The sequence below is a fragment of the Mya arenaria genome, chromosome 8, assembly GCF_026914265.1.
Source record: "Mya arenaria isolate MELC-2E11 chromosome 8, ASM2691426v1".
Lineage (NCBI taxonomy): Eukaryota > Metazoa > Mollusca > Bivalvia > Myida > Myidae > Mya > Mya arenaria.
Window position 1 is genome coordinate 70,712,055 of NC_069129.1, and position 16,575 is coordinate 70,728,629.

The following is a 16,575-nucleotide window of genomic DNA, read 5'->3' on the forward strand; positions in this document are numbered from 1 at the left end:
CAGTTGTAATAACCGGACATATATAACCACAAAATATAACCACAGACTGTCGATACATGAATGAACTGTTGTAATAACAGGACATATATAACCACAAAATATAACCACAGACTGTCGATACATGAATGAACTGTTGTAATAACAGGACATATATAACCACAAAATATAACCACAGACTGTCGATACATGAATGAACTGTTGTAATATTCGGACATATATAACCACAATATATAACCACAGACTGTCGATACATGAATGAACAGTTGTAATAACAGGACATATATAACCACAAAATATAACCACAGACTGTCGATACATGAATGAACTGTTGTAATAACAGGACATATATAACCACAAAATATAACCACAGACTGTCGATACATGAATGAACAGTTGTAATAACCGGACATATATAACCACAAAATATAACCACAAACTGTCGATACATGAATGACTGCCAAAAGGGCAATGGACGCGTCATTTACTTATGTAAAGATCCGGAGACAAGAGTAATGGAGTGAAAAGGCGTTAGGGACAAGAAAGAACGCTGACGAAACTGTTAAAGATGAAGACAAAATGCGTCATACGTCTAACGTCCTTTGTGGGAATTCATGATTTCAACCATGGATCGGGTCACCATATCGCTCGAATATCTCATTACCATATCACCCGTGGATCGGGTCACCATATCGCTCAAAAATCGGATTACCATATCACCCTTGGATCGGGTCACCATATCACTCAAAAATCGGATTACCATATCACCCGTGGATCGGGTCACCATATCACTCGAAAATCGCATTACCATATCACCCGTGGATCGGGTCACCATATCAATGCTAGATCGGGCTAGCATATTAACACTGGATCGGGTCACCATTTACTACATGAGGGATTTCATTTTATTTCACATCACGGGTTGTATGGCGACCCGATCCACTGATGATATGGTGACCCGAACTACGGAAGGTATGTCGACCAGATCCACGGGTGACATGGTAATCAGATCTCCGGGTGATATGGTAACCCAGTCCACGGCTGATATGGTGACACTATCCGCTGTTGATATGGTGACCCTATCCACTGTTGCTATAATGACTCGATCCACAGTTGGTATGGTGACCCGATCTACTGTTGGTACGGTGACCCGATCTACTGCTGGTATGGTGACCCAATCCACGAGTGATATGGTGACCCGATCTGTGGTTGGTATGGTGACCCGATCTACTGCTGGTATGGTGACCCAATCCACGAGTGATATGGTGACCCGATCCGCTGTTGATATGGTGACCCTATCCACGGTTGCTATAATGACTCGATCCACAGTTGGTATGGTGACCCGATCTACTGTTGGTATGGTGACCCGATCTACTGCTGGTATGGTGACCCAATCCACGAGTGATATGGTGACCCGATCTGCGGTTGGTATGGTGACCCTATTCACGGTTGCTATAATGACTCAATCCACAGTTGGTATGGTGACCCGATCTACTGCTGGTATGGTGACCCAATCCACGAGTGATATGGTGACCCGATCTGAGGTTGGTATGGTGACCCTATCCACGGTTGCTATAATGACTCAATCCATAGTTGGCATGGTGACCAGATCTACTGCTGGTATGGTGACCCAATCCACGAGTGATATGGTGACCCGATCTGCGGTTGGTATGGTGACCCGATCTAATGCTGGTATGGTGACCCAATCCACGGGTGATATGGTGAACCGATCAACAGTTGGTATGTTGATCCAATCAACGGATTGTAAGCACATCTATGGTTTATATGGTGATCCGATCCGTCGGTGATATGTTGCCCTGATCCACGGGTGGTATGGTGATCCGATCCTTGGTTGAAATGATGACCCGATCCACGGTGGGTATGGTTACCCGATCTGCGGTTGATATGGCTACCCAATCCACTGGTCATAGGGTTACCCGATTCACGTTTGATATGGTGACCCGATCCACGGGTGATATGGTGACCCGATCTACTGTTGATATGATTACCTGATCCATAGTGGTGTCTGGTTACCCGATCTATGATATAGTGATCCGAATTCACGGGTGATATGGTTACCCGATTCACGGGTGATATCATTACCCGATTCACGGTTGATATCATTACCCGATTCTTGGGTGTTATGTGCAAGAAACCAAACAGAAAAAAGATTAGGTAAACACTGAATTCTGCTTTTATTCGCGTGTGCATAAATAAAACTCATGTCGGCCGATTGGTAATTTCATCCGCTCGTTTAGACATAGAAGAAACCGGGCAGCATGTTCTACACAGTCGGCCAGACACTCTGTGTCTGAGGTGAAGGGCACTGATGCTGACAAAGGACAGGGTGTAGAGAACCATCACAATATAGATCTTGTACTCCATACACAGCCAGTTGCTGTAGGCGAATGAGGCAGCCCAACCGACCGCGGACATGGCTTTGGTACTCGACAGGGCGACTGTCATGTCCTCTCGGAAGTGAACACAAACTAACACTGAAAAATATTAGTAAATTTAATAAAAGAACTTTTGTGAGCAGGTGAATTAAAAACAATAAATGAGTTATTGAACACGTGTGCATTGATAGACGTCCTGACTATGCATACGTTTCCTTTTATAACATAATTGTATTTTTCATAATACAACATATTGTTAACGACTACACAAATAGTTTGGACATAATCAACAATGAATTTAATGATTTGTAGACCTTCCTTTCAACGCTAAAAACATAAATATTTATACAGAAGTACTTACTTGCAACGGCAGGTTCATTTGCAGACATGGCAAGCCCGTAAAGACCAGCCAGAACGAAAGCAACCGGTAAGCTGTCTGCATCAAGTTGGAGCAATCGTAAGGAGACAACTACCGATATGAACGCAATATAAGCTGCAACAAAAGAAATCAAAGCGCTTAAAGCGTTGAAAGGCTTTCGGCATGCTACATTTTGTGAGTATAGTCATGCAATTTTAAATATATAAACAGTAATATTCAATTGTATATGAAACCTTATCTGAAGCATTGGTTCCAAAAACCATGCACTGCGACGGATGAAGTATCTAGGCATAGTAAAATCCACTCTACACTTCAAACATGACTGAATCATATTTAATAGGGTATGACCGCTAACCCAAATCCATCCAACAAAATGCATTGGACATGTTAATTGAGTTTATGGTTAAGTTTTCTTTCTGTAATGACAGGATGCTCGCGCTTAATTCGTCTGGATCACATCACTCACATACTATTATTCCCTGTATGTATTTATGTATCTTAATATTGCCCTCAATCTGTGTCACTCGTGGACAAAATGAACATAATTATATCAGTGGTTTATAAATAATCAAATATGCATATGTAACATGCTCAAGACTCTGGGCGGAAATTACTGAGACAAACTGAGAATTCTTCACACACTTTCCGTTCCTTTCGGCATAACATGACTATACTCAATGCTTTACGCGCTTTGATTTTACAGTAATTGTTAAAGTGTATAATATGCATTAAGTAATGGTTAAAGGTTGTAAATATGTTATTACAGAAGTAAATGGTTTGATGCGATTCTGTCTTATAACAATTTATTTTGTTTATATACATACTAACAATCATAACACAAGATTGTCAAATAAGAGCTGATTTAGGCTATTCTAAACATATAAAATATGTACTTATGAATGGACTACAATCACCAATAAAAAACGATAATAGGATAAAATTAAATATTACAATTACACTTTTAATATTTTGTTTTAACATCTTACGCTAAATGAGCATTTAATTCGACCAATGTTTTTTCCCGGTTTTAACGAGTTATCCGGGCTAATGTCCGGGGAATAAACCTGTACAAATCTGATGAACCAGATTCTAGTTTTAACCTAAAGTACATGCATCTAGCTAACCGGCTGCGGTCAAAATCTAAACATAGATATATACATGGGTTTTTTGGATTTAATGCGCGTTCATTTTGAAACTATTTAGGTATTCTGGCTGTCCGATAATGATAATGATGATGATAATGACGATGATTGATGATACTGATGATGATGACGGTGTAGCTGCTGCTGCTGCAGTTCATGGTGGTGGTGATGATGATGATGATGATGATGATGATGATGATGATGATGATGATGATGATGATGATGATGATGATGATGATGATGATGATGATGATGATGACGATAACGACGACAACGACGACGACGACGATGATGATGATGATGATGATGATGATGATGATGATGATGATGAAGATGATGATGATGATGATGATGATGATGATGATGATGATGATGATGATGATGATGATGATGATGATGATGATGACGACGATGATAAGGAGAAGGTGAAATGGAGGCTTTCCTTACCTATGAAAAAAATTGGATACAGGCCAGTAACTTTTGCGAGGCGTCCAACGATAAACGAAAATAATGTAAGCACCACTCCGTATGTTATTACAACCACTCCGACATTTTCCACGCCAAAAGGACAACTCACGAATGCCTGAACAGATATAGCATCTAGATGTAAGAGAACAAAATCACAACATCAACTGGATCTCACCACAAGATAATTTTTCATAATAAAACTCGAAACTAAATAAAAACTCCTGATAATGAATAAAACATTATTGGACCAGAAAATCGACATGTACAATATGTGTTGAAGTTGCAAAAATATATGAAGACATACACATATGATGACAAGGTTAGCGTAATCCCACAGAACAAAACATATATTACCAAATAGTACACTTTTCTAATAATACACACTTCCAAATTTATATCCAGCATTTTTACGATATATTAAGTGAAATCGGTTATTCAATATTAAGTTCTATGGAATTTATACATGACTGTGGGATGAGAGAGAAGAGTACCGCCTGGTAAAAGGTGTTGATTTTTGAGCCTCACTTTTAACGTTTAATCAATTTAGTAAGGTTTAATGATATATCGGAGTGTTGCGTTTGACTAAAACAAACCGATATTACGAACTTTAAAAACGGGTAAATACTTTGTGCAAGAGACAAACGGCCCAAACGACAATGAACTTGAGAATACCGCCATGGAACGGTCAGTGAAACACGGGGCAACGGCCCAAACGACAATGAACTTGAGAATACCGCCATGGAACGGTCAGTGAAACACGGGGCAACGGCCCAAACGACAATGAACTTGAGAATACCGTCATGGAACGGTCAGTGAAACACGGGGCAACGGCCCAAACGACAATGAACTTGAGAATACCGCCATGGAACGGTCAGTGAAACACGGGTCAACGGCCCAAACGACAATGAACTTGAGAATACCGCCATGGAACGGTCAGTGAAACACGGGTCAACGGCCCAAACGACAATGAACTTGAGAATACCGCCATAGAACGGTCACTTGAACACGGGACAACGGCCCAAACGACAGTGAACTTGAGAATACCGCCATGGAACGGTCAGTGAAACACGGGGCAACGGCCCAAACGACAATGAACTTGAGAATACCGCCATGGAACGGTCAGTGAAACACGGGGCAACGGCCCAAACGACAATGAACTTGAGAATACCGCCATGGAACGGTCAGTGAAACACGGGGCAATGGCCCAAACGACAATGAACTTCAGAATACCGCCATGGAACGGTCAGTGAAACACGGGGCAACGGCCCAAACGACAATGAACTTGAGAATACCGCCATGGAACGGTCAGTGAAACACGGGGCAACGGCCCAAACGACAATGAACTTGAGAATAGCGCCATGGAACGGTCAGTGAAACACGGGGCAACGGCCCAAACGACAGTGAACTTGAGAATACCGCCATGGAACGGTCAGTGAAACACGGGGCAACGGCCCAAACGACAATGAACTTGAGAATACCGCCATGGAACGGTCAGTGAAACACGGGGCAACGGCCCAAACGACAATGAACTTGAGAATACCGCCATGGAACGGTCAGTGAAACACGGGGCAACGGCCCAAACGACAATGAACTTGAGAATACCGCCATGGAACGGTCACTTGAACACGGGGCAGATACAAATTTACATGGCCATAACCTCACACTTCTCCCAACAATAACAACGTATTTACAGAACGAGTTAACGACCACCAACAAGGAACGGAAGACCAAAGAAAAACACTAAATACAAAAAGCACCAGGCAGTCTGTTGATACATATTGGGGGTAGAGCCTTGGAGTGATTAATGATAACGCTCAGGATTTCTCTTCTTTAAAACAGGATTAAGCTTTGTTCACTATTTTCAATTTGGTATAACTCCTTTAATGTTCTCATATTAAAGAGTTTTACAGGTGTTTTTTTTTTAAAGATAATCATGAAAACTACTCTTTTTTATCTAAAGCGTTCCAGCCGACAATTAGACATAGTTTTAACACTCTAATGATTTGCCGTAATGAAAAATAAATGAATTTTACATGCCATGAACGAGTCTCTTTAAAGGCATGTATACGCAAATAATTTGTTTAGATGTGATACGCCACTTAAACCTTTATACTTAAGAAGTTTCGAGAAAATGGGGCATGACGGAGACCAGAACATATAAAATACACCGTTTGTAAAGTTCGTATTTCAGTTATTGAAAGAAGTCCACCTTACCGCGGTGAAGTCTGCAGCAAAGAAGCTCAGGAGTACACCGGAAGTCATAGATGGTAGAATTAACAACTTCAGGTCCCTTGACTTTACCATAAGGGCTCCGACTTTGCGAACGTTTTTGCAAACTCCGTCTCGGTTATCAATTTCCGTTTTTGTATTTTGTAGAAAGAATGCAATAACTATGGCCCCGAGACTTGACATTCCAACACAGAATCCCGAATATATAAACATCTGAAATTAAAACAAGAAACAACTTTTCAGTCTTGTACTTTTACACATTACTATAATTCAAATTAAATAAAACTATTGGGACATATCATTAATATTGACTCTTTACTTAGTTAGAGTCCTATGTACCCTTTCCGCTGGGTAATTAACAAATTTAAGCATAATTCACGTATTGGGAATAGAAATCATGAATATTGAATATTTCAATTAAAAAAAACTATCTTTAGTACGTTTGTTTAGGTGTTATTTTATTGAAAAGGTATCTTAGTTCAAACAAGTTTTGCTTAAGTCCGTAACACTTGGTTTGCTGCCAAGATCATTGTTACGAGAAGTATGCAATTTACATTCGTCGAAACGCAGTTTTACAAAATGGAGCTTACTAGAATTGAGCGCTGTGTACATTTAAAATGAATCAACTATGCATTGACTTTTTCAATTATTTTGGTTAATATTGTCATTTTTTTTTTTAAATCTGTGGTAATTAAATTATTGTATATTGCATATGATTGTGGCTTACGTACAGTAAGCCTTATCTGGAATGTAACGTACCCTACATGTCAGAAGTAAGATCATGGAACAACAGGAATGGTAGAAAGGTACTTAGATTCTATTTATTAGGCATACAAAGAGAGTGACAGGTCGCGGACATCCGGTTTAGTGATATTCAAATTATCGCTTGAACTCACAAAATAACACCGTTGCATACTCCTGTTTATTATATTTCGACTAACAGAATATCGTTTTTCCTTTCTCCAGGAAATGCCATCATAGCTATAATTTTGAACGGACATCATGTGTTTTTACACGATGACTGTATGAAAGTTCGACAAAGCTGCAACCCCGGTTATTTTTAACTCCAATACTATGTTTTTGAACCAATGCAGTGTTAAGGAGCTTATTTTGACTATTGTTTTCTACAGGTAAAATTAGCCAGTCAAATATGCCGAAAACCAACTATCCGTTCTGCATTGATGCATGCATGGGATCGGAATGAAAAGTGTGGTTAGAGCACCGTTACTCTGAATATTAATGGTCTAGGGTAAAATCTGTACTATATTTCAATAAACGTTCACACATGCACGCATAAGTAGCATATCACAACCTCTCGATTGTTCGATTAAAATTTAATCACCTTATCTTCTGGTGGCCGTTCAATAGCTCCTGCTTTTCCCTGGTCAAATGGGCAAAATTGAGCACCACAAACTTCGAAATCTGTCGTTACATTTCTTGACTCCCTTCTAAATACGACTGATGCAACTATGTTTCCCCATATCTCTGCTACAGTTATAACGATAAATATGCTTTTTTCAAAACAAATAATGTGAACTCAAGATATATATCTTCAATGCATAATAAGGTAATTTGCGACTTTAATCCGTCTACTTAATACGTATGCAAAACATGACGGGAATGCAGTAGTTATCTTGTTTAAACATTTGCATTTTCCAAGGTAATGTTATATACGATTTTCAATCAATAAAAACAGATAATCAAACCAAACAAAACCACAGTAATGCTTACAACTGTACAAGAATGCGTAGAATATCCCCGTAAACTGTCTGATCACGTGATCAGTGTTTTTCTCAGTTCCATAGTCCCTGGCCAGATTAGTGAGATAGCTCTGCTGGGATGGCCACATAAGAGACGCCCCTAAAACGTAGTACATGTATACATATATTAGTTATTACTGTTTCATAATTACTTTTAATTCGTAGTGGAGCACTTTCACTAGCAAAAACGTTTATTATCAAGTAATACAATATAACTGTATCAAGATATATATCTGATATCAAATCGTACATAATGACTACCTTCTATATTTATATATATATATATACTGTAGGAATAAAATTACGCAATTTGTATAAGCCACCATTTCTATGTAAATTAAGGTAAATAGCAAATAAGCACACGATCATACCAATAGATCTATTTATTTTCACTTCTATTTAAACAATTTAAAACAAAAACAGCTATAAATCGACGTTATTCATGAAGTCAAGTACAATAAGATGTCCAGATTAAAAAAGTTGTCAAAATCGGATATGACCTTCAGTAATAGCTCGTACAGCGATGCACCTTCTGCGCGTGCTTGCGATCAGTTTTCTTACTGTTTGTAGTGGAATAATGTGCCTTTTTGTGGGACACGGTCCAAGTCACGAACGTCGTTGACGCCATACCCTTCTATAACCTTCCACTCCAGGTAGTCCCACATGTGTTCAATGGGCGAAAGGTCTTGGGATTTGGCAGGCCGTTCGAAAATGCCGACGTTGTCCATGTAAATGGCATCCTGTATGTATCTAGCGATATGTGTACGGGCATAATCTTGCTGGAACAGCGTAGCGTGACCTGCACGCAGAAATGGTATCACCACTGTCTCGACGATTTCATTACAAATTCGCACTGCATATGATTACCAGCAATGGTCGGGAGCTCAGTCTTTCGGTGATGTTAGTCGTGATTAATTCGTAAAGAGAACGTTGTTCCACTGTCAATGGACCCATCGCTGAAGAATTCATGTATATGGGACACGGGCCTGTCGATGCCTTAACTTTAAAGATGCACTCTTACTCCCAAATAAGATGAACCACAATCAATACACTTGTTTTCATTTTCCAAAAAGGATAAATACTTTTTTTAAAACAATGGTTTATATGAATGATACCGTGTTTAATTTGATAAAAAGGTGCATCAAACACGGCAATTCTACCTTATAAGACGATAGTGAATCAATGTAAATATTTTAGCACTCACCAGTCATTTAATATTTGTGTGTTTTCAGCTATTAAATACACGGTCGCAATCTTTTTTGTCATTAGTAATTAATATTTTCATTAATGCATTATTTAGTAAGCAGTTAAAGATTAACCATTCAAAATGTATGTTTGTTATACATGGACATGTATTGATTTTGAACAAGAATGTCGCTTTAAGGAAAACCAACTTAAGGACGACGTCCACGAAGCCGAGCCGCGCGCAGGCTATTACAGTTCGTTCTTAAGCAAATCATCGTGACTTGCGTCCCTGGAGCGACCAGTTTACCTTTTACTTGAAATAAAACTGGTAGCGTGTTGACGTCAAACTATACAACGGTCTTTTCTCTGCGGTTTTTTTACGTGGTCTGCCGGAACTAGCCCTTATACGACTAATGGTAGTTTCGTATTTAGAAAGTATCTGGTTACATCCCTAGTACTCATTCCCACATGTGAAGTAGCTCCTACGTCTTTATTGGTCGACGTCCCATTGCGTAATGTTTGTGTTTTACTTCGGTTCATTTGGTATTGGTATAATTGATACAAGAAAACTTTAGTTCTGACCTTTTATACTGTACCAGCTTCCTGCTGCACGTGCTACCTAGTGTTTGGAAATCAAATACTCATTTCAACAAATTTACCGAAGCATAACAGTTATCCCAAAACCTGTTCACTCAACGGTACTGTCAACAGTAAAGTGAACTGAATTCCTTCAGTATATATATATACTATTTTATCAAGTCGGAAACTGCAACTTACCAAAGCCAGTAATAAAAGACGCTGGTACGACCGTTGCCCACCTGGTGTAGAATCCCGTTGCCATGAACACGGCATATGTTAGGAACGAAAACACTATTAGCCATTTGTAACTGAATTTTGACAGAATTACAGGAGAAATAAATAAGTTAGTCAAAACCATAGCAACACACATTAATGACATTCCAGTAGTGCCTAGACCTCCTTCCTTGTTAATGGAACTTTGCATGTTCGAATAAGATTTCCAAGCTGAAAAGTTGCATGTAAATGCAAAACTGAGAACGAGTAAATTCCTAAAGGTCGCTGTTTTGGAAGTTGTCTTTCTTTCACACGTGATGATTGTTATAGCTTCATTTCCAACAACTTCTTTGAATTGTTCTTTTGTCACAGCTTCAAGCGTCTCCTTTTCCTCTTGTTTTGTGACGTCACTATCTTCTAGTAGCTCTGTTGATTCGTTTGTTTTATCGTCCTCTCCCTCCGCAGCCATAGTTCAAAATTCCTTAGTAATGCTTGATAAAATTAAAACATTAATTTTTCATGAGGTATACATGTATTTCTCTATTCGTATATTTTCTTTATCTGTTACTTTATCACCTCGTCACCGAAATAAAGTTATAAAGGCTAGTAGGCTAGTAGCGGTCATAGTTTGATATGAAAGTGATTTGTAGATTGTAATATATTAATACAAATACATTTGTATACCGAAAAAAGTATTGTATAATATTCGATTGCGCTTCGCACAGTTCATGATCTATTTACAGTCTTAAAAGTTAAAAACAGGTAAAGTCTTCAATTATAAAATATCACGTTCTTTCAGCGGAATAAATTATTCACTCTGCTCTATTCGACAAATCGACCGCCTAGATACTTTGAAAACAGTTGAATCGTCCAAAAGCATTTATATATAATTGTTTGCCCATGAATAAAAACCATATAATGAACACAGGGGACATCGGTTACACTGGTCAATGAACTGCTGTATATGTACTAGGGATGGCAACGAGTACCCGAGTAGTCGTATTATGTACACATAGATAGATAAATAAACATCGAAGGTAGGTTTAAGATTGCGATATTTATTGAAAGGAAAGGCAAGTCGTTGGTTATCTGTCACGTAATATAATCGAGTTATTTGTGTTAACACGAAAGATAATAACAATCAAACGTATTAAATTATATTGTACAATTGTTATCGCAATAATTGTTAAGCTGGCGATATGTGTTGCAAATATCATGTTAAACGGTTTTTTCCACAATTTATTCAAAGTCATTACTGTATTTAAGATAATTCATGACATTCAAAAATTATCATATTTGAGTCAAACTCAGACTCAAGCCGTTCGTGAATACGGCCCCTTGTGTTTTACAATCAACAATGTTTGTATCTTCCATTAGTTCACGATGTATTTAAAATTTAGCAATTAAAATTGTATAAGCTTAAATACAGCTCGATCAGGCAGATAGAAATAGTTTATCGACCATAGTTGCTTCAGTAGTTAGCGCATCATCGAGTAAATCCAATACTCAATGCAACTCATCGAAACTAGCGGGATAAGGCGTGAGGGAAGGATTTAGCGTGAATTGCATAACAAAGCATAAACTATACACAGATAAAACATATCTGTTATAAATAAAATAAGGCTAAATAACTCGAGTCAGTCATTTAGAAAAAAAAGATGGTCTTCTTCATAATTACAGATAAAATTCAAGATGAATTACCCATTTGCATATCGAATACGTGATATCCCCTTGTATATCGAACACGTGATAAACCCTTGTATATCGAATACGTGATAAACCCTTGCGTATCGAACATGTGATAAACCCTTGCGTATCGAATACGTGATACACCCTTCCGTATCAAATAAGTGATACATCCTCGCATAACAAATATGTGATAAACCCTTGCGTAACGAATACGTGATGAACCCTTGAGTATCGAATATATGATGAACCCTTGCATATCGAATACGTGATAAACCCTTGCATATCGAATACGTGATAAACCATTGCATATCGAATACGTGATAACCCCTTGCGTATCGAATATATGATACACCCTTGCGTATCGAATACGTGATAGACCCTTGCGTATCGAATACGTGATAAACCCTTAGATATCGAATACGTGATAAAACCTTGCGTATCGAATACGTGATATACCCTTGAATATAGAGAACGTGATAACGCTTTGCCTATCGAATACTAAACATCCCTTTGCGCATAGAATATGCGATATACCCTTGCGTTTCAAATACATGATACGTGGTAACGCTTTGCGTAATGAATACGTGATTAACCATTTCGTTTCGAATACGTTATAACGCGTTGCGTATCTAATACGTGATATAACCTAGAACATCGAATACCTGATAATCCCTTGAGTATTGAATACGTGATATTCCCTTGATTATTGAATAATTGATAAACCCTTGAGAATTGAATATGTGATAACTCTTTATACCATAGAACATCGAATACATGATAATCTCTTGAGTATTGAATACGTGATATCCCCTTGATTATCGAATACTTTATAAACCATTGAGTTTTAAATCTGTGATATACTCTTAATACCATAGAACACCAAATACTTGATAATCTCTTGAAAATTGAATACGTAATATCCCCTTGATTATCGGATACTTGATAAACCCTTGAGTATTAAATATGTGATATAATCTTGCGTTTCGAATACGTGATAACGCTTTGCGTATCGAATACGTGATATCGCCTTGCGTTTCAAATACGTGATACAGCCTTGCGTATCGAAAACGTGACACACCCTAGCGTATCGAATATGTGATAGACCCTTGCGCATCGAATACATCATAAACTTGATAATCGAATACGTGATATCCCCTTGAGTATCGAATTCATGATGAACCCTTTAGTATAGAAAACGTGATATCCCCTTCAGTATCGAATACATGATGTACCCTAAAATATCGGATACGTGACAAACCATTGCATATCAAATACGTGATTTACCCTTGCGTATCGAATACGTAATTAACCATTGAGTATCGAAAACGTGATATCCCCCTTGTGTATCGAATACGTGATGAACCCTTGAGTATCGAATACGTGATGAACCCTGGACTATCGGACACGTGACAAACCATTGCATATCAAATACGTTATTACGATTTGCCCATCGAATACGTGATATCCCCTTGCGTATTGAATACGCGATATACCCTTGGGGATGAATATGTGATGAACTCTTGCGTTTCGAAAACGCGATAACGCTTTGCGTATAGAATATATGATATACCCTTGAATGTAACGCTTTTCGTTATGAATACGTGATTAATCGTTGCGTTTTAAATACTTTATGACGATATACCCTAGAACATCGAATACTTGCTAATCCCTTGAGTACTGAATACGTGATATCCCCTGATTATCGAATACTTGATAAACCCTTGAGTATCAAATACGTGATATACTATTGCAAATCGAATACGTGATAACGCTTTGCGTATCGAATACGTGACATCTCCTTGCATTCGTGATACACCATTGCGTATCAAATGCGGACACACCCTTGCGTATCAAATACGTGACACAACCTTGCGTATCGAATTCATGATATACCCTTGAAATCAAATACGTTATAACGCTTTGCGTATCGAATACGTGACATCCCCTTGCGTTTCAAATACGTGATACACACTTGCGTATCAACTACGTGACTTCCCCTTGCGTTTCAAATACGTGATACACCCGTGCGTATCGAATACGTGACACACCCTTGCGTATCGAATTCATGATATACCCTTGAACATCGAAAACGTTATAACGCTTTGCGTGTCGGATACGTGAAGAACCCTTGCATATCAAATGCGTGATAAACCATTGCGTACGAATGCTTGATACACCCTTGCGTTTCGAATACATGATAAAACCCTTGGGTATCGAATGCGTGATAAACCCTTGTGTATCGAATGCGTGATAAACCCTTGCGTATCAAATGCGTGATAAACCCTTGCGTATCGAAAACGTCATACACCCTTGCGTATCAAATAAGTGATACACCTTTGCGTATCGGATACGTGATAAAGCTTTGCGTATCGAATGCGTGATACCCCCTTGCATATTGAATAGGTGATATACCCTATCGTATCGAATAGTTGAAAACGCTTTCTTTTACTTGATATCACCTTGTGTTTCGAATACGTGATATCCTCTCGAGTAATAAATACGTCTTTAGTGTCCACTTCCAATACTGCGTAGCAAAAGATATCCAAAGAGTTTAATTGCGTACCGGTCCCGATTGCTCCGTAAAACACATTCAATAACTGCGTGCTAACTATAATTTTATTGATCTCGGAGAATTGTATGAGTGTCTGAGTATGTCAGGGAAAATTAAAAATTAAGATTTATTTGAGAATGTACGGGTGACAGCGAAATTGTAAATATTGCGGCCACAGGTGAAAGTTTCGGTAGACAACCAAGTGAGCAAGAGATCACAGTTTAGTTTAACTAATTTATTTTACACATAACGAGTAATTTCATTCATTTTAAAACTTATGAAACATCAAATAACAAGTTTGTTGATCAGTTCACAGTCAGTCTTTTTCACAATGGAGTGACTTATTGGTCTATGTATTGGTCCAAATGGTTTATGTAGTAGGTGGTAAACCCAACACTTTTCATGATTCTACTGTTTATTGCCAGTGTAATATAGAAACATATAAATATAATATAATACAAAAAGGACTAGTGTAGACATAATACAAGGTATACTACAATGACCACGTAAGGAACAAATGGAAACAAAACACAGGTTTAATTATAAATCAACATTTTAGAAAGAGTTATTTTTTTAAATTTTAAATGTATTGTTGCCATAAGTGTTTGAATTTTACGTTTAAAAGTGATTTCAAGTGGTTGATCTTTTCCCGCGAACGTGACGTCATTTGAAAAAATGCTTCCGGTTAAAGTCGGGTTGTTCTATTTACAGAATGGGTAAGAAATGGTTACTGAAAGGTTTTCTTAAATGAAATGAAGTATTTTTTTAACAATTATTAAATAAATAATGAACTTTAGGTGTAAATATAAGGAATGAATTTCGGGGTTGATGTCGGGGATATGAACGCAATTGGATTGGTCAAAGTACGCGTGGAGTCCTTCGGACTCCACACATTTTGACCAGCCCAATTGCTGTAAACAACAATTACCTTTTCAGCATTTGAATTAAATCTGTATGTCTCATTTACTTAAATCATCTGCTGGCATCATTTGTTCTCTTGTAAGATAGTTTAGCCTTTCAAAAGGTAATCATTCAAATATTTGTGAGGTAGATCTGGTTTCTCGCATACGTGACAATTTCGAGTCACATACGGGACAATAATTGGTAGTTATAAAGAACTGAAAATATATAATTCGTGAGAGTCTGATTTCGTTGTTTATTTTGAAGGATATGATATTCGTTGTTTTATCAGTTTTATCATTTTACTTAAAAGTAAGAAAGATTTTCTTTGCAAATATAGTTAATTTAACTTCAAGTCTTTTTTTGTCGTTAAAGACCATGTTCGTTAAGGACTAATCTATAATTGATGAAATTAACGTTTTATTCAGTCTGCAATAATTATATGTTTAAAGGCTCTATAGAGAGCAAATTGACACTTACTTATTATAAGGCTCATAGAAGTAATTACAGATACATATACATATTACAAAAATAAAACTGACCTCCACTTGGTAATAACGTGGTTTTCTTCCAACAACAATATAGGGCGGCATGTGATTAGCCTATATAACAGTTTCACACAGGATGTAGCGCCGATTATTACAACTGACGTCGGCCCACATCCAGTCCTGGTAACCCTTGAGTTTGATGCAAGATCCATTTCCGAGCGGCGAATTCCAATTAAAGAAAGTCATCGGTGTGCCGTCTTCAAACATCCAGGTGCTGTTAATATGTTCCCGTCTTCCGGCAATTGCCACCACATTCTTTGTTATTGAATCTACATAAACAGACAGGAATTACTTTTGGCAAAAATGAAAAGTCGCAGTTTTGACTTTGCCCAAATTTATAAATAGTCTCAGGAACTGAAATCAATCGCGAAAAGAGAAATTGAAGACTGTAGTGGAACTAAATTACAAAATATATGTAGTTAGGGTGTGCCATTAATATGGCTTACAAAGCACACCTGAGAATGTCTGCTTTGCTAGGATTTCAAATCTGTGTAGGAGTTTAAAGGAAGTGAATAAAGCTCATCGTACTACGTGGAATA

At 37.9% G+C, this 16,575-nt stretch overlaps 1 protein-coding gene across 1 annotated transcript; it reads right to left on the reverse strand.

The window, feature by feature from the left end:
• Window positions 1–2,209: 2,209 nt before the first annotated feature.
• Window positions 2,210–10,824, reverse strand: LOC128242329 (protein unc-93 homolog A-like). The gene is made up of 7 exons (XM_052959431.1): window positions 10,334–10,824; window positions 8,343–8,471; window positions 7,954–8,099; window positions 6,597–6,824; window positions 4,362–4,497; window positions 2,755–2,886; window positions 2,210–2,492 (listed from the first exon to the last, which is right to left on the reverse strand). The coding sequence occupies exons 1-7, from the start codon at window positions 10,815–10,817 to the stop codon at window positions 2,218–2,220; spliced, it is 1,530 nt and encodes a 509-aa protein (XP_052815391.1). The 5' UTR covers window positions 10,818–10,824; the 3' UTR covers window positions 2,210–2,217.
• Between the last annotated feature and the right edge of the window lie 5,751 nt (window positions 10,825–16,575).